This window comes from Syzygium oleosum, unplaced genomic scaffold (assembly GCF_021117445.2).
Source record: "Syzygium oleosum isolate NSW1041296 unplaced genomic scaffold, Sole_v2.1 Sole_v2.38, whole genome shotgun sequence".
NCBI classification, from domain to species: domain Eukaryota; kingdom Viridiplantae; phylum Streptophyta; class Magnoliopsida; order Myrtales; family Myrtaceae; genus Syzygium; species Syzygium oleosum.
In genome coordinates, this window is record NW_026607522.1 from 1,609,294 (window position 1) to 1,628,930 (window position 19,637).

The window sequence follows — 19,637 nt, forward strand, 5'->3', positions numbered from 1 at the left end:
TGCGCAGCAGAGGGGGAGGAGAGAGAGAAAGAAAGAGGGAGGGAGAGAGAGTAAGAAAAATAAACGTTCATTCAAATATTAATTGCGATCCGATGGCCCAAATTCAAAATCGAAAATGATCTACCGGTCCAAAATAAACCTTGAATATAATAAGGGACAAAGGTCAAATTAATTAAATCAAACTATAACGAGGGAGGTCTACTAGTCCAAATTCGCACCCGGTCAAAAATCCACTTTTCACATATTTCGAGCAATCTCGAGGCCGACCACAATAATATCGATACCGTTCAATTAAATTCGTCCCAAAACTCCGAGAAATTCGACACCAAAGTTTGGGCTCTAAATAACGGCCAAATTCGATCGAGTGCGATTCTAGCGAAATCTCAATTTTAAAAATAATAACCGAGAGTGATCAGTTCCCGGGCGAGATTTTTACTATAAGCACACTGACGAATTTCACGTTTTATAAATCCCAAAAATGGGCCGAAATTCGGAATGTCACAGTTTTTCCTTCTAGGCAATGCTCACATATGGGCAAATCAACCTTTTTAATATTGCCTAATAAGCCATCTTTAGCCAATTTATTCATTCTTTGTTGGCCAATATGACCAAGTCTAGAATGCCACACGTTCACATCATTCTCATAAGAATCAGATGATGTAAATAAGGAATAACTAACATTAACTTCACAATAGTCAACATCTAATACAATGAAACCATCTAAGAAATATCCTGAACCATAATAACTTGTACCTAAAGACAAGTCTACACCATTGTTATGGAAGTTTACATTAAAACCAAGTCTAACTAAAACCAACACTGAAACTAAGTTCCGACGAATCTCTGGAGCAAATAGCACATCATGTAGGAACAATGTGCGTCCACCGCGCATAAGTAGTTGATAGGTGCCAATGCCTCTGACCTCCACTCTTGAATTGTTCCCCACGTATATCCACTTTGTTCCTTGTGGAACTCGTCGGAACTCCACGAAAGCTCCTCTGTCCTTCGCTACATGGTCTGTGGCTCCCGAGTCTACAGTCCACAAAGGATTAGATTCGAGTTAGAAACACTGAACTAGACACATAAGTAGCATTTTCATGAATGCTAAGGGTTTCTACCTTCTTTGGCTCGCCACAGTCGCGAGCAAAGTGACCCTTCTTGCCACAGTTGAAACATTTCACTCTTGAAATGTTCTTCTTAAAAGGACGCTTTCCTTTCTCCCGTTGGTTGAGCCTCGGCTTCTTCCCTGAAGGACTTGGCCCCTTGCCTTTCCACTTCTTTGACCCAGTAGGGTGCTTCCTCTTGGAGCCCGAAACTCCATGCGAACTAGAACCAGCAAAGTAAATATCAGTTTCTGGTTTAGCCGCTATGAGGCGATCCTCTTCCAGTTCAAGATGCCGCATAGCATCCTCAAAGGTCTTAATACCCTCATTGTGGGTCAAATGGATCTTCATATGCTCCCAGCTTTGAGGCAAGGAGCGGATCACCGCACACTGCTTTGTTCATCGGTGAGTATGTGCCCTTGACATCCTTTAGCTCACTAATCATATTCGACATCTGCCTCAAATGTTGTTTCATGGTCTTTCCATGAGACATCTTGTATGAGTCGAAACGGATAGTGAGTTGTCTCAGTTTGGTCACAGAAGTTCGACCAAATCTTGATGCCAATGCAGCCCACATGTCTTTGGCGTTCTGGAAACGTCCGAACTCTCGCATGATGTCATTGTCCATGCTGCTTAGCAACGTAATGCGAGCAAGAGAGTTCTTTCTTTTCCAAACAGCAAAGACATCTTTGTCCCTCTTGTGTTGGGCAGTTGTCCCATCCTCAGGTTCTTCTATAATCTGGTTAAGAGCTTTGAGTGCTTTTGCTCTTCCAGCACATATTGAATCTTGAGACTCCAAATCTCATAATTGTCGCCATTCAATTTTTCTCCCTTATTAAGTTCAGCCACTATGTTCTTAGTTGCTGAAGCCATCGTATCTGAACATTTCAGACACATACGCACGAGTTATTAAAGCCTATCTAAATGCTTCATCAGCATCATGATTACATAAACTAATCATATTAATGAATAGTTTCACAAAAGGTCTTAGAGTCGAAAGTTCACTATGTTCCCAATCATCGTCTAAAAAACCCAATTTGAAATTACCATTAACATAATCATTTATATAAAGAAATTGGTTCTTCAAAAGTTATACAAACTTTGAAGAACTTCCCACATATAACATAACATGTGATATGGCAATATAAAATGAGAAATCACAAAAATTCATAGCCATATATGTATTTCATAACACATTCACAAATATTTAAGAACATGTAATAACAACTTGAAACATATACAGAATTGATTCCAAATCCTAAAAGAACAACATCAAGTGTACCAATCTCACACATAGACAGGAAAGGACTCATAAAATTCTTTAGAAAGTTTTATTTTCTTCGAAACATAAACAGAGGCTCTCGGAAAACCCCTAGATCCGGGCCATGATTTGCGCCGAGACCCATTCAATGCAAGGGTTGATGTTCTTCTTGCCCCAACCCTTATGTATTCTTGCACAAAATTCTCCACAAGCATCTTATGGCTTGGACCATTTAAGGTTTCTTTAACCTTATCAAGCATTCTTCCCAACTCATCAGGCATAGTGTATTTTAGGGCTCCGACCATTACATATTCCGGCATTACAAAACCGTTCCAAATGATATCCTGTATCATTTTGTTGACCTTGATGATGTGTGTCATCATATCATCTTTAGCGTTCCATCGATAAAAAGCTAGCTTAACTCTTAGGTTTTCAAGCTTCTCCTTTTGAGCTGCCGTTCTTGGGATTATCGGAGTGCGTCTCAAATGTACCATTGTTCCTGCAACGAATGCAGAACGAATGATTACTTATAATCCATGATACATTAAGATAAGGAATGCTTATTCATATACATATGATCTAGCACTTGTATTTCAAAAAAAAACTATAGAGAAATACTAGAGAAAATGCTGAAGAATATACCCCTAAGTACGTGTACATAGGGTTTATCGTGCATTTTCACATTCATAAGTGCAGCAAAAATGTAATATGAATACACCATAACGTAGAGCATTCCGATATGAGCACATCGATACCAAGAACGCCCAAATCGGAGTTCAAATGAGCTCGAACGGGCCGAAAGAAATAACGGAGTCATTCTGCCGGTTTGAACCGGTTCGGTTTGACCGGTCCGACCGTTGACCAGTCAACGGTCAACCGAATCGGGTCAACGGGTTGAGTCAAAGTCAACGGGTCGGGTCAACGATCAACCGGGTCGGGCAACGGTCAACCGGGTCGGTCCGGATGACGTCACGTCGGCGGTTGGGCGGCATCGACGCGCCTTTTCGCACGGACGCGCGTGGGCCTCACGCGCCGTCGCGCCCACGGCACTTGTCAGCGCGTGAGGGCGCGTGCGGCATCCTCCGGCGACGTGCCGCCCATCATTTTGCTCGTCTCGACGAGTACTTTCTGTTTATGCAATAAAATTTAAGTTTTGACGAAAAACAAAAATCGAAACATGCATGAACAGTTCGGCAACGCGAAAAAAACGAGCAAAAACGAGGCCAAAACGAAAAAACAAGCAGTATACACTTCAGACGATACATATGCATGATCGGGAAACAAGTAAACGGGCTCTGATACCAATGTTGGGAAAACTGAATTCCCGATCGACGCATTCGAAACATATTCGGAACGAATTCGATCAATGCGGAAAATGTGCCCGAGGACCATCAACTTGTATCACCGATCGTACAGGTATATCACACAACGAACATACCCGGTATTGTCACAGATTAAGTGCCACTTTGCGCTTGAGAGTTCTTCGAATGTCTTTCGTACTCGTGTGCGTTCCGAAGCAAAAGCAGAGAATACGTTGTATCAAAAGAGTGTGTTTGCATATATTGAAAATCACGTCTGTTTTCCAAGGGGTGCCTTCTATTATAGATAGACAAATAACTACCTCATGGGCCCTTGTGGCTCACGGGCCGGGTTTGGCCCATCTTGGGCGGTCCACCCAATATGTCTTACACGGAGGGTGGGCAATGGGAGTGATGGCGGTGAGGCACGATGCGACGACACCGGGTACGACAATAGCGGTAACGGCCGGTGTAGTGGAGCCGCCAACCGTGATGAAGAATAGGGGTGAGCAACTTGGACCACCCAAACTGGGACCGAACCGGACCGGACCGACGGGTTTGGTCCGGTTCTTGGGACTATCGATCCGGTTCCCGGTTCCAAGGGGGAACCGGACCGGACCGGACCGACTATTTAATATATATTTTTGTTATTTTTTTCTTTAAAAAAATTAATAAAATGTTAACTAAATTCTAAGTGAACTTCATTATCATAAATTCATTGATAAAAATTAGTAAAATGTGAATTAAACCCTAAGTGAACTTCATTAACATAAATTCATTGACAAAAATTAGTAAAATGTGAACCAAACCTTAAGTGTTTAACCAACAAAAAAAAAACTAAACTCTAAGTGACCGGTTCCATTGGACCGGACCGGAACTAGACCGGTGGTCCAGTCCGGTTCCCGGTCCTAGAACCAACTGGTCCGGTCCGCGGTTCCCAAAATTGGGAACGGGTTCTCTCGGTCCGGTTCCCGGTTCCACCTTGGAACCGGACCGGACCGGAAACCGATCACCCCTAATGAAGAAGGAGGAGGTTTCGTTTCAAAATCAATTTTAATTGAACTAGACTCTATCATCAATTACAAATACCTTTTGTTGAGGTGGTGCCATGGTTGGCAGAAAATAAGGGTAAATTCACATTGAGCCGATTTCGGAAAGTTTAGGTATTAATTGAACAAAAACAAAGTTTGGAAATTACGTTGAACATTGAAAGAAAGTTGAGGAACTGCTCATGGTATTACCCAACGCTAATTGATGTTTTGGTGCTCTCAATGTCCCTTCTTGCCTCGCCCCCAACCTCCCTTCATCGTCCTCTTCCTCCTCTGCTCTCGTTCTTCTAATGAATTCTCCCAACTCTTTCTTGTTCTTTGACTCTTCAACCTCTGCATCACAAGATCTCCGAGTTTGCGAGTTACACGAAAAGGAAAATTTCACTGCGTTGGAGAATCTGAAAGTCAAAAGCATTCGAAATCCTCTCTTCGAAGCTACCCTCAAGGTTTGCTTGAAGAATTTTTTTGACTGTGAAAGAACAAAGTGCTTCATCCAGTGGCTAGTTTTTTGGAGTGTATACAGCAAGGCCAACGAGAAGTTTGGCTACAAACAATGTAGCTAACAATGCAAGGCACCTCCTTGCGAACCCTTTTATCACACAATTGTGACAGCAGCCACTGGATTCAGTCTCGATGGAGACATTGCAATTGCTAGAGTACTGACTCAAAAGTTTACCGCGGAGTGGACAAAACTCCATAGAATTGCTCAAGCAGGCGGCTCAATGGCGGTCGACCATATAGCACCACACACTAACCTTCTCCCATGAAATGCAGCGAATCCTAACTACCTTGGTTCATACCAATCGCTCCTAAAAAAGAACTGAAAATCTAAACCCAAAACATACCGGTCGACAAAAACAAACATGACCAAAAAGTTATCAGGTAAGAGTTCCTGGCACAGAAGTAACTCACATTCTCCCGTCCCAACTGACAACCCTTGTCTTGTTTAACATTGAGGCAACGCTTATATGATGGATGAGCTAACTGGTTGAGCACGCTGCCACAATGTCACCAGTCTAAATTCAAATAAGCCTTGCAACTTGGACAAATGTAAAACCTCAAATTGCATGACCAACCAGTCACCTTAGATCGTCCACCAGGCAAATGCCCCAGTAGCGTGGGCATTGGGTGACAGGGAGGAGACCCGGGTTTATATCATGGGATACCCCAAAGCTTTGGGGATAAAAGAGATAACCAAACCAAAAAGACGACACGAAACCCATCATCATATATCATGTCAAGGAGAAGATGGTTGATGCAAAACAAACGCAAAGCAAAAAATAAGATGAACAGCAAGCAAATGCAATAAGCAATACATTGGACATGACCGCGAACAGGACATCAAACGTCTCAAAGGACCAAGCAATAATCGTACGTGTTACAGACTGCTTTCCAGCTAACTACGAAAATCTTGCTGCTCCCGCAAACATAATAGGGAAGAACTAGGGGAGAAAGAAAGCTAACCATAAGTAAAGAGATTCAGATTTAGCAACAGTAGCTCATTGATGCTGTGCCCTGAGGAAGCCAAGAAAGATGTTGGATATGGAGGCTCTTCAATAACTTCCACAATTATTTAGGAGTTCATCATGATGATTTTTTTCTTATTCTCATGCTCTTCATTGACTAATCACACCGTTCAAAACTGCAGATATGCATGATTTTACGACAGATGCCTTTTTTTCCATGTATTACATCAGCTGAAAAAAAAAAGCTTGGCCTGTTCTACGTGCAAGATTCCATCCTGCAACTTCTTTGAGAATCTCAACGAGTCAAAGGAGAATAATGAAACTCAAATGAAAGCTTATCAACCTTCTGCATCTTCTTTTATTAAATAAATCACAGATGTCTCCATAAAAGCTCCCATAAGCTAACTGCCAAACAGCAGATGAATGCCTTGATAAGAAAGACCAGGGCTTTTTAAGCTCGCAGTAACAAATGCACATTCTTTGAAAATGAAGTTAATCTATGTTCCCTATATCACAGCAGCCTTTTGTTTAACTTTAGCTTTCTCTGCATCAATGATGGACTCCACCAATTTCACAGCATTCTCCAGCTGTCCTTCTTCATTCACAACAACATAATCAAATTTATTAATATGTCTGACCTCCTCACGTGCCGTCGCTATTCTGACAAGAAGCGATTCTTTAGTCTCCGTCTTCCGACCAATCAACCGCTGAACAAGTGCCAGTTCGCTCTCTGCAACCAGAAATATAAAAACTGCAGACTGCCCAAGAACCCTCCTCAAGGTTTCTGCCCCTTGTATGTCCACCCTCAACACGATATCATACCCCTTTGCCATGTACTCACGTATTTGCTGCTTTGGAACACCCTTATAGTCACCATACACTAAAGCATACTCCAGTAGTTCATCCTTTTCAACCATGGAGAGAAACTCCTCTTTAGTGACAAAGTAATAATCCTTCCCATCAACTTCACCTGGTCGCATTGGCCGGCTAGTCGCAGTAACAACAAAATGGAGACTGTCTCTAACTTCCCTCAGTCTTTTAATGACTGCGTCTTTGCCCACTCCACTTGGTCCACTAATGACAATAATCAAAGGTTTTGGAACAGGGCGCAATGGTTCAAGACTAAATGAAGAACCCACTGAGGCTTCAAGGGCTCTTAGCAATTCGTTCTTATCAGCTTTGTCAAGCGATGGAATGGGTACAGCAGGGGGTCTTCGTGCATCACCCATTTCGCAATTCGACGAAACAAAACGAGGAGCCACAGAGAGTTTCTGAGATGTTGGCTTATAACAGTTCCGAGAGAAAAAAGTCGGACTTGACCTGGTAGAAGTAAATTGGCACCCAATTCTTTTGTGAAAGGTTGGCAAATGGAGGTCAGAATGGGCAATAGAAAGGCAAAGTCTCCGAAAAATCATTGGAAGAAGACGTTCGATAATATCGATGTAAAGAACAGAAATTTCTAACTGATGCAACTTATACTCCGGGGCAGATGAACGCCATGTTCCAGTGTCTCACCTGCAGACTCCAGAATCCAATACAAAAATCAAGCAGATGCATTCTATGATGCTAATAGGATAGTGAGCAATGGTACACTGTGACAATAGACACATAACCAAGGAATTATCAATTATCTATTGCAGATCAATTATCTTGCCTGGCCAATATTAGATACAGTAGGAATGAAATGCTGATAGCATCACATAATCAGTATACATCAATTAGAACCAAATAACCAATAATGCACCTATGGGTATGGGTATCCTCAAAATTTTAAAATAAGGTTTACTATCTAATCTTTTGATGGTACACCATTCAAAAATTTAAGCCTAGATATGCATAATAAAATTAAAGCAGTACTCCAAAATAATCTTGTCTTTAGATCTATCAAAGATTTTATTGCCTAGACATGGAGAATGAAACTGAAGCAGCACTAAGAGCACCTAAGTTTAGATAAGAAAAACTGCTTCTTTTTATATTATACCATCCATCAAACAGGTTGTGTGCATTGAGTGGAAGTCGCAACCCGCTACTTCCAGTGCTCAAGCGAGACCCAGTTAACACCAGCTCGATGCTCAGATTAGCATTATCGAAACCGCAACACTTTAACCCACCAGAAACTCGGGCATTATCACAAATGGCGTCAAGAAACCAAAACCGCAGATCAAGAAAGTCGAAAAATGCTCAAAGCAGAAGCATTCAAGAACCCGAAACTTTTCCCGGGACGGATCTTCCCCGCGAAGAAGAAAACAAGAAAAGGGTAAAAGGGAAAGAAAGAAAACGATGGTTCCGCACAAGCGAAGCAAAGTTCCATTCCTACCCACGAACTCCATCAACCCAATGGACACAAAAACCCAGAAAAGGAGGCCCATTTCCGATCCCGGGCAACAAGAAACGGAGCCGGAATCACCAACAACAGCACGAGACGAACACCATCTACGCCGAAACTCAAGACCCAACACTTGGCGATTAGCAAAGGAAGCGAGGAAGGGGAAAAGATTGCACTCACCAGGCGGAAGATGGGAATTCGATACCGAGTGTCATCGATTTCTCCGGGCGATTCGAGCGTGTCTCGCCATGGTAGAGAGATTTGCTTTATGTAGCGTGGCCGAAGCAAGAAGATGAAGAAGCTATTCGGTGAGAAAATGCTTTGCTTGTGGTGAAAATAAAGTCGGAATTATTCTTTGCTTCGGGATTTTGTTTTCCATAAATGTGGGTTTCATTATTGAATGAAAATATTCCGTTTCTTTAACATTAATTTTAGATGCCGCGAATATAATCAGTGCACTGAAAATTGTAAAATTATTTTTTCTGTTATTTAATAAAGTTCGAAAGCAAATTTTAAGATCTGAAATGCGATATTGAGATTATGGTATAGTCCTTGAAATTTGACTCGATGTGCAACATCGTATCGTCCCTGAACTTTTAATTTTCCAGTGTGAATCCTGAATCATGCGGTCTTTTCAATTGCTCAAAATGACAAATTAGACGTTAATTTATGACGTGAATTATTATATAATGAGCTGGATCATTAAAAATGATGAATCAACATACACCTTCTTATCTATCTACTTTAAAAAAGGAGAAAAAATCAAGGCATCAACGTGTCCATTATTATTTCCCGTGTATTATATCTTGATTTGAGATGAATAACTTACTTTAATAATTCATGTGTAACCTTTTTTTATTTTCCACCATTCAAACTCAACAAATTGGAAGCTAAATTAGCAGATTTCATTATCTCAAATTAGTGAAAGAACGACGTTGAAGATTTTAATATTATCTAAGAATTACATTTATTCATAGTTTAGGAAACATATTGAACAAATTAAAAATTCATGTATAATATTGGATCAAAGTTCAAGAACTATTCATGTCATTTTCTCTATCTTAAATTAGAGCAATTGACCTCATTCAACTAATGGAAAACAAATTAAAATAGTGATTTTTTATTTGCAGTCACTCATTTAGAAAATACATATTAAACTTAACCGTTTTCTTAAACATCATACTTTTTTATTCAATACAATTTTTTATTGGGGCAATTTTACAAAAAGTCTAAAATCTATTGTGCGGACGCCTATTTAGTCATAAACTTTCCAATTTTATTAATTTAGTCATAAACTTTTGCGCGAAATTTCAATATAGTCATTTGGGCTAATTTTGGTAAAAAATTACTGACATGGCAGTATGCTGCAGAGAAAAGCCCATGATTACCATATTAGTGATTTTCGGCGAAAATTGATCAAAATGACTACATTAAAATTTCACCCAAATTTAGGAAAAAATTGAAATGTTTATAACTACACCATTAGAGAAGAGAACGCAAATATAATGATACAAAATTTATGTTCTCTTAATCAATGTATCTTCTGTAACCTCATCTTGTTTTGGTTCAAACGGGCACTCCGGAAAAATCCTTATCCCTTCTATCTTGATCACGTACGTAATTATGGATAGCACAATATGCAATACAATATGTGCTTGTTTTCGAATTGTAAATGAAGATATGTGTCTCAAAATGAAGAAGCAATTATTTAATGTTGCAAATGATCTCTTCATGACATTCCTAAGTAAAGAATGTCTACGGTTGAACAATTCTATTATAGTCTGGTTTGAACAACCTTTTGGGTTATGGCTTTGAGGAGGCATTCTTGTCCTTCAATCCGTTGAACATCCAGCCATTCTTGATTGCCGAATCAGTTTGTTCTTGTGTCTCTTCTTCTTCTCCTGCTTCTTCATGATCTATGTCAGTGAAAGTAGGGTGAGTGAGGATGCTATTGAGCAACTAAATCCCTCTGGTGAGTGGGAAGTGACTCCCTGAAGTGTTCTCCTTAAGCTCCCACATGAACTCAGTTGGGATTGACCTGTAATTGTACTGCTCAACCTCCATGTCCACCTCTTGGCCTTGTCACACAGCCTTTTCTAGATGATGTATCCAAAGTGGTCATTACTGTGGTGATGCCATAGGTTGTCGATTGCCTTGAGGTCGGCTGTAGCGATGAATTGGACCTTGAAGAAGAAGACACAGTCGCGCTTGATTGCAGCGTTGTCGGCCGGGGCAATGAGAAGGTGGCGAATCTCCTTGTCGGCTTGCCAGAAGTCCTTAGTGGCAAAGTGGCACTCAAGGAGGTCGAGGGAAGTGGAGGAGGGGGAGTGGGTGGTGGAGGTGGTAGCATCGGTAGCGGATGAGGAGGGGGAGGGCGAGGTAGGGGAGAGAGAAAAGGTGGTGGTGGTGATGGAAAGTGAGTGGGAGGAGAGAGTTTTTATTTCTCATAAATAGAGAAATATAAAATTTACACTTCTTATTTCTGTTTAAAACTTATTATTGAGTTAAAAATTTGTCCCAAAAATAAAAAAAAAATGAAATTGTGTTACCGAACAGATTTCTGTTCCAAACCTGTTTAAGGGAATAGAAAAATAGAAAAACAGAGAAACATAATGGTTATCATACGCATTCTTAGAATCACAAACTAAAATATCCAACATAGGTTTCGGCAATAAGAAAGCTAATTAGGGGGGGAGTTCTTTCAGTGCCTTAACCAGTCAATCTGCTAGCTTGTTTGCCTCTCTTGGACAATGGTGTTGGGAAAACTAAATCTAAGCACACCGCCGAAAGGCAAAACCATAGCTACAAAAGGAGATGCAAAACCATAGCTACAAAAGGAGATCCCAGCGTGTGCTTGTCACAGATGATGATGTGTGATTCGATATCAGCCACTAAGTCTTTTACTTAGATGCAGTCACATATCTTTTCAAGACAAGCACATACTTAACTCTGCTGACCATGCTCTGATGATAGACCTTGATTTCTGGATTTTGATTTCTTTTGCGTCTTTATGGGCTTGTTTTGTTGGGATGCTTTCTAAGATTTTCAATAGATTATTTCATGTATCATTTTGGTTACGAATGGAAACTTCTTTTGAGAAAAAAAATACTGAACTCCATACTCCAGCACTGACTTCTAAGACTCTAGAGACGACTTTTTTAGTCAGAGAGCTACATCCTGCAAAGGAATGTAGAACAGAGAGAACCCTCATGAGACATATCCCTTCGGCCATTTCTCCGCTCTTTACGCATCAGCTTCTTCCGGTGGCCAGGGACAGGCTTCAGACCCGCAGTTGAATCGGTCGCAATGTTAGCATAGCGTCACTCATCTGGTCTTTTATGGTACAACAACGAGTGAAAACCGACCCAATCAGTGCCTTCACGGCAACATTCCCATAACTTCAGGTAAGCTAATGATACTTCATTTTTACTCCGAATACAATATCTGTCATTGAAAGCAGCCCGATTCGCGGGTCCTTATTCCGGAAGTTACAAAACAATGTACAAATAACAAATACCACAGTCCCATCTGGAAATAGAAATCTGTCCCCAAGAAGAAATCAGCAAAACGAAGTCCAAATAAATTCACCTCGGACTCCTCCATTACTTCGCCGGTTTCCGAGGAGAGCGTGATCATAATTTTTGCTTATACCACCCGCATTGCGCCGTAACCTGCAATCAGTAGTTTACCAGCAGAAGCAGATTCTGATCTCCCCCGCGCACTATTAGCTGTATCTGATAAATAATGACAGTGGCATGTTAATCTTGAGATTCTAGTCAATGTGTTGGCCCGACCGAGATACGATGAGCCAGCATGAAGCCGGACAAGCGTAACGTGTTTGTCCCGGAAAGCACCAAGTACTGGTCTCCCATTCAGTACCAATTGTTTCCGGGCCCACCGTGAGCGGCAGCGACCTTCCTCGGCATATACTGAGGCTTAGGCTGCACGCCATTGGGAATTCCAATACCTTCCTCTTCGGCTCTCTCGCTCTTACAACCTGGATTCCTTCTTGAATACGAAGAGCCCGTAGAAGTATGTTGAGCTGCAATCGCGGGATTCCTTACCGTCCTCCTTTGCTCGACCGCCTCCGTAGTCGCTGCTGCAGCTGCCCCACAGTTGTAGCGCAACACAGAGCCGACGACTTTCCCCGGCCTTGCAGCTCCACCTGCAGCGAAAAATATTAAGAAACGATCACAAGCAAACACCCGTTTTCCACACTATTGACAGAAGTAGCATAGCCCAAAGTGGGGATGACGGAAAGAAATAAGTTGCGGGAAATATACTTTGAGGGACTTGAAGAGGAAGCCTTGACATCGGGATTGTAGAGTTCCTCTCAGTAAGAGACTTATCAGTTTCTTTGATGGAACATTTGGCCAGATCTTCCGACACCTCATTTGAGCTCTGCACTGAATCAGAGTACAGAACGCATGGCCTGCAGTTACGTAACTTTGTGAGTCCCAAAATGTGAAAGAAAAAGCCCATAAGATTTTATTATCAAGAAAATGAATTATACCAAAGTGAACTAGAAAATATACCTAGGCAGTGAAGCATGCTGTCTTTCGGGTGGGGGAGCGTTAGAACCCTTCACATAATGCTCTTCAAGGAAAGCAAATTGCTTCTTGAAATGATCAACAGCACTGCACAAAAATTGTTTGCCTCAACTCTCGAGGAAATTCATGCAAGAAAGATATACTCCGAAAACTGTAATAAGAGGCTTTGTTTCATTGCATGAATTGGTAGTGGAACAATATTTATTGCCCAACAGCAGCTTGTGTAATGAGTGGAAAAAATATTGTACTTCCTAGCAATTCGTGAAGCATTAAACTTCCAAAAATGAGATCAATATCACTAAACCAAATGCTGCAAAAACAAGATGAGTATGTATGTAGCCTATGTCTCCAGTACAAAAGATTTGGAGAGCAAGCATACATGAAACAGTTTAGGTTCTTCATCCATCATCCCAAGCATAAGAGAAGAAAAAGTAAGATTCTTTTCCCTATAAATATATTGAGATTTCTCAAACACAATGACCTTGGATCAAATGAACATATGCGCTTCACAAAACAAAATCTCTTATATGAAAGGGTTTTGTCAATGAGTGCCCCCAGGCCACTGATTAAGAATGCTTAGCCAGGAAATTTCAATTTTCAAAAGAATGATTCCACATAACACAAGAAAAACAATGTAATTACTTAGCTTAACAAGTGCCTTAGAAACACTCGTTAACAAAATCCATTATATATTCAAAATGTGTCAAACTTCCGATTCTAATGACATCCATTATTATTCCAGAATAACCCAAATTGTAGCATAATTTATGAAGCATTTAGCTCAACTTCTACCCATGGCTTTAAGAATATCATCCAGCATACTTTTTAACATCAAAAGCCAGTTAGAAACTAGAACAAGAGAGGAGTAAAAAGTAGAACCAGAAACTATTCCCCTCATTCTCCCATCCTCTACACACAGAACAAAGAAAACCACTGCCACCTATTGATCTTCTAGTGATAATAATTATGGAAAGTGGGAACTTGTCCTTTAAGGTGAAGTGTAGAGATTTAACATGTTCGCCTATACTTCTATTCTTTCTTTTTTTCTTTGATAGGTAAAAGGTTCAAGTATAGGGCACCATGGGTGTGCAAACCAATGTACAAAATGAGCCCAAAAAACCAAGGCTCGTCTATACTTCTATTCCTTTTGGAAGAAATGCCAAAAAAGACTAGAAATTAAAGCTTTCAAAGACTACGTTACCAAAAGTAGCAAATAAAATGAAAAGACATAGCTAAGCCAAAAAGTTACAGCTAAAGCTCTAAGCCTCTGGCCACCTGGGGCCTTAACAGACATAAGCTTACTAACTCAACATGAAAATAATATTAATCAATCCTATTGGCCAACAAACCAGAGTAATGCCAAAATCGAGCACTAGGCTACATATCAAACTGAAGATATGCTTAGGGAAAGAATATAACCCCAAAGGTTGTGAAGAACAGGCAATAGAAACATGACAACCATTCATGCAAATTAAAGTCTTTCTCACTGAATTGAATGAACTGGAGCATTTATTCATTACCTTGGATACATGAAACCCGTTGGCTCAGATCCTTCCAAGAACTCCTTCAACATCTTCGGATGATACTCTAGTATCTCTCTGTATATCAGCTCTCTCACATCTTCTTTTGTTATTCTCCGCCTTTCAAACTCAAACTCCATCTTTGTCACAGGTTGAGCAGAAGGTTCTCTCTCTACCTTGGCCAAGCCCTTAAAATAGGGATCAGCAAGAGCCTACTCCCAGCCAGCACATGGTATCAGTCAAGGAATTAATACTATAAGCAAGGTTAACAAACAGAGATAAACTCACTTCTTCAGCATTTGGACGATCCTTGGGTTCAAATGCCAACATTCTTTCTAACAAACGGAGTGCAAGTGGATCTGCATTGGGAAACTTCTGTGAGAAAGGTATAGGTCTTTTCTTTCTCATGCTACTCAAATATCTACGGGCTTTTTCATTGCGTACCTGTTCATATAAAGTCAACAATTCATCAAAGGGAGAGACACTAAGGGTAAACATGCAAACCAGATTGAGTCTAATGAAAGAAAGGCATCATTAACAAGCATATTTCCTTGAAAAAACTGACCCTGGCAATGGCTTCGGCTGAAGGTGTTCCCAATAGATCGGTTATCAAATCTAACTGGTGGACTACATTTTTCCCAGGGAAAAGGGGCTTTCCAGTCAAAAGCTCTGCGAAGATGCAGCCTATACTCCAAATATCTATGGCTGGTGTATACTGAAACAGAACAGATATTACTTAGCACACATGAAATAAACACTGCACATGGAACAGACTACTATGGATAGAAGCTGTGACATGGCAGCAAAGGAGCATGAGTTGTCAGCTATGACATATATATCAATGTGTCATATGCAGGTATTCTCTGAGTGGAATTGCCAAAGTAAAAGAAAAAAATAGAAAGACATCAGGGTAGTGTACAGTAAAAGAAATTTTTTTACGTGTGTGACTAGTGCTCAAGAATCAACAACAAGAAAACAAAGATCTTGGTTTCAGCAGGTGGATCAAGGTTTCCAAAGCTTCTGAAAAACAGCAAACAGTGAAGAATATCATAACAAATGAGCAAGAGTTAATTCTTGCACCTTTGAAAAGAAGGAACCACATAATTCAGGAGCCCTGTACCATCGTGTGGCAACATAGTCCTGTGCAGGGAGAATTCAAGTAGTTAAATCATAGTAAGGCGTCATTATCCCAGCAAAACAGCGAAAATTTCACAATTGGATAGAAATGAAAATTCAAATTGGCAAAATACTTACCGTCCAAAAGATGGCCGTTGGGGTATCATTAAAAGCTACTCTAGCGAGGCCGAAGTCACAAATCTTGAGTTTACAGTCAGCATTTGCTAAGATATTTTTGGGTTTCAGATCCCGGTGAAACACATTTGCTGGATAAACAGTTGGTAACATATCAGATCGATAATTATCATTGTAAATTCAGCATCTTTTAATGCAACAAGTTTGATTAGGTGTCGAGATCTTAATCTATTTTACATAAGACAAGATAATGAATCTCAATGCACAAAGTTCAGACCTGTATGAATGTACTTGAGTCCTCGAAGAAGCTGGTACAGAAAGAATTGGTAATGCTCAGGTGTTAAATCATCATTTGCCTTGATAACCTGGTGTAGATCAGACTCCATCAGCTCGAACACAACATAGATGTCCTTAAATTCCCTCCTGGATGGAGGTAATAGGATATGCTTAATCTCCACAATGTCCGGATGGCGCAAGAGCCTAAGAAGCTTGATTTCACGGAGGATGCGGGTGGCATCAGAGACATGTTCAAATATATCGTTGATCTTTTTGATGGCGACTTTTTCACCCACATGTGTATCGTATGCAGAGCAAACAACACCATAGCTACCTTTACCAATGACTTCCTCTATTTTATACCTGCTCCCTTCACCATATTCCGTGAAAAAATCTACATCTGCAGATGACTACATCGCCACATGAAAAAATAGAAGTTTGTGAACACAATATTCTGATTATGACTTATAAATTCAAATGAAGTGCAAAAATCCCACAAAAAACAATGACTCGTGCCACGAACTCTCACATTCAGCTGATAGATAGCATAAGCAACATGAGAATGTATGACACTTAAAATTAAAACCATCCACAAGAATTAGAGAAAGTTCTACGTCCATGGGTCTAGAGATGGAAACACTCGTCGCCTTATGTCGAAGGTTGAAAAATGGAAATCTCCATTACAATCTTGCAACTAGCATTTATGAGCCATATGTTCCGCCATCCCAATCACATATTCAGAAACTTTTATCCTTGAACTTGACTCAGATGGGTAGAATAGGGAAGGCATCTATTGCTTTGTAGCAAAGATGATTTTGGAGAAAGGAAACTGCATTTTTGGTGTAATGGAGGCAGACCATGACCACGGCAATTGCACAAAAATAACAAACAAGACTCCGAAAAGATCAAACTTTCCACCGCACAAAAGGTACATGATCCTGTATCTAATTCTCAAGCCGTATATACTCTGATATCTCAAAAGGGAACTTCTAGAACTATACGACAGAAACGAAGACGCCCACAAGAAATCATTCTTCCGGCAGCGAAACTTTGCTTGAGACTAAGCATTCAAATCTACACGGGGTCATCTAATTCCCGTTGATTCAAGAGAGAAGAGCCAGTTAGTTGACTTTGGATATGCAACACAGTCTGCAAACTACGTGCCAGGAGAATTGGATTTGCGAGGAGAAGTAACGGTTCTTGATCCAATTTCACATCCCGAAGAAGAAAGACAAGTTACATCCAAACCATCAATCCAAACGCGCCCAGTGGGACCCAGGATGCAACAGGGCCGTTTAAAGCAAATGGCAGAGAAGCCGAGAGAAATGAACATGACAAACCGTTCTGTCCCACACGGTCATCTAAGCATTATGCTCGCCACAGAACCCAAAAAGCCCAGTAAAGATAGACCGCAGAAAAATTCAGAGACCAACTCTCAACATTGGATCGAAACAGAAAGACCCCTTCCGATCCGCCATACGACATTTACTCGACGAACTTGGATTTCCACGAAAACCAACATCCGAAACACGAAACATGTAATCATATATGCATGTTGGAAAATCCCACCTTTTTCCGCTGATCAGGCTGCATCTCAGCAACAGCGCATCAAACAAATCTCTCTCCCCTCTCAAGACGACCCGCGAGCCAAATCCTTGCACACCAGTGATCGGACTCCACCTCGAAACCCACCGCAAAGATTCCCCCAAAAGGGTACAGAAAAACCTCGAACTTCCAAGTGGGAAAAACAACAGAGGAGCGCCTCAATCTCGAACTCAACGGCGCTCGGGGACAAAAGGGAGGCACGAGGACAGCAACTTTCCAACAGGCACGACACAAGGGGAATTTTTTAGCGGGGGTATTTTAATTTTTATTCCGAGCAATGGAGACGGGGGAGGAATCCACTAGAGATAGAAAAGGCGAAAGGGGACATGATAGTGCGGCCAAGAAGTCCTGGCGGAGGGCGACTGAAAACGCAAAGCTTTTCGACAAGACAGGCGCCCCCGGATCAAAGGTTTTTCTTGAAACAATCTCCCTGCTCTCCCGATGGGAAATCCTTGGACCAAAAGCCGAAAGAAGGAGAACCCACTTCGGAGGATCTGAGACTGGCGCAGGAGATCTCTAACCCGCTCTCAAAAAGGTTCAAGCAGTTGCTGGTGCCATCATCAACGAGCAAGAACTGCCGCAAGAATGGATGGAAAATGCTCTGTTGCTTGATGAGATCAAAGGAGACGAAGGAGGAGTTCGAGATCAAGAAATGGGGTGGAAATCTTGGGGGAGCGATTGACGGGTGGGGGGGATGGGTTTCTTGATGTGAGCTCGAAGGGAATCGGAAGGCACGGAGGCGTGGGTGCCCTGCTTTGAGTTGAAGCCTCTTTTGGAGCGCCCGGGGAGAGAGAGAGTGGGAGTGAATTTTCTTTTTTCTTTTTTTTCTCTTTTATTTTTTTTATTTTTTTTATTTTTTTGAGGGGAAAGTAAATGGAACATGGGGAACGACAGAGGGAGACGCGTTGATGAAACGGTGCGCCCCCCCGGAAAAGACGCTTTTGCCATTGGATCTTGCGCATTTCCTTCCGTAAAGGGACTCTCTTATTTGAAACTTGTTTTTTTTCTTTTTGGCAATGCTGTATATTTCCTTCGAGTTGTTTTGTTAGAATTAATACCACGAATAACCCAAAACTGATATATTTGTGATAAATATACTATAAATCAATTTTCTGGACAATCAAAAATCATAAACTGGTACACTTGTGATAAATTTACTCTTCGTTTATTTTCGTTAAATTTTACCGTCAAATTGCTGAGTTGGATGACACGTAGCAATTGACGAGTGTACCGGTTTAGGATTTTACCCTCCATTTATCACAGGTATATCATTTTGTGACTTTTCATGGTATTAATCCAATTTAACAGAAATTAATAGAGGGTAAATTTATCGTAAATATAATAATTTCGGATTTTTTGTGGTCAAAAAATTAATTTTTAGTAAATTTATCACATATGTATCAGTTTTTGATTTTTTGGTGGTAAAAAAATTAGTTTGTGGTCCTTACCAAAAAAAAATTAATTTGTGATACATTTGTTACAAGTGTACTAGTTTGGAATTTTTCTTAATATTAATCCTTTTTTTATAACAAGAATTATTTCAATTTCCGATTTGACTAATCTTAATTGTCGAATACAAAGACTACAAAGACGCTGGTCCAAAATCGCTTTGTTTTGGTTATTCAAGTAAAGCTCTACCAAAAAAAAAGGTGACAATGTGGCCCCCAAAATTAACTTTGTGATCGAATTGTTTTTGAGCTTTGCAATTCAAATAGTAGAGTCACATTTTTCGAAAATATTTCATTCCACCGTAGAGATTTTTTTAAAGCAGTTGCGTTTTACTTTCTCACAATTTATTTTAATTTCATCGTTGGTGCTTTGCTAACCATGTCTTTTCTTGATCTAATATCCTGAAAAAGCACAAATTTATGTGTTTGAAAAAAAAAAGTCAATCCTAGCACAAATTTTCATTTTTTATTTCATTTTTTTTTC

General features: G+C 40.5%; 2 protein-coding genes and 1 pseudogene across 3 annotated transcripts; all 3 read right to left on the reverse strand.

The window, feature by feature from the left end:
* Positions 1-6,507: 6,507 nt before the first annotated feature.
* LOC130135894 (guanylate kinase 2, chloroplastic/mitochondrial-like) lies at positions 6,508-8,797 on the reverse strand. 2 transcript variants are annotated; one of them, XM_056305718.1, is made up of 3 exons: positions 8,684-8,771; positions 7,642-7,692; positions 6,508-7,497 (listed from the first exon to the last, which is right to left on the reverse strand). In XM_056305718.1, the coding sequence occupies exon 3, from the start codon at positions 7,404-7,406 to the stop codon at positions 6,684-6,686; it is 723 nt and encodes a 240-aa protein (XP_056161693.1). In that variant the 5' UTR covers positions 7,407-7,497; positions 7,642-7,692; positions 8,684-8,771; the 3' UTR covers positions 6,508-6,683. The 2 variants fall into 2 exon arrangements, with proteins under 2 accessions (XP_056161693.1, XP_056161692.1); XM_056305717.1 differs by having other exon boundaries at positions 6,508-7,692; positions 8,684-8,797.
* A 1,212-nt stretch (positions 8,798-10,009) lies between these two features.
* LOC130135840 (tetrapyrrole-binding protein, chloroplastic-like) lies at positions 10,010-12,375 on the reverse strand (annotated as a pseudogene).
* LOC115693440 (mitogen-activated protein kinase 15) lies at positions 11,903-18,138 on the reverse strand. Its single transcript, XM_030620430.2, has 10 exons — positions 17,670-18,138; positions 16,102-16,510; positions 15,828-15,955; positions 15,654-15,713; positions 15,139-15,288; positions 14,862-15,017; positions 14,574-14,785; positions 13,039-13,140; positions 12,787-12,935; positions 11,903-12,668 (listed from the first exon to the last, which is right to left on the reverse strand). Exons 1-10 carry the CDS (start codon positions 17,691-17,693, stop codon positions 12,376-12,378), a joined length of 1,683 nt encoding a protein of 560 aa, XP_030476290.1. The 5' UTR covers positions 17,694-18,138; the 3' UTR covers positions 11,903-12,375.
* Between the last annotated feature and the right edge of the window lie 1,499 nt (positions 18,139-19,637).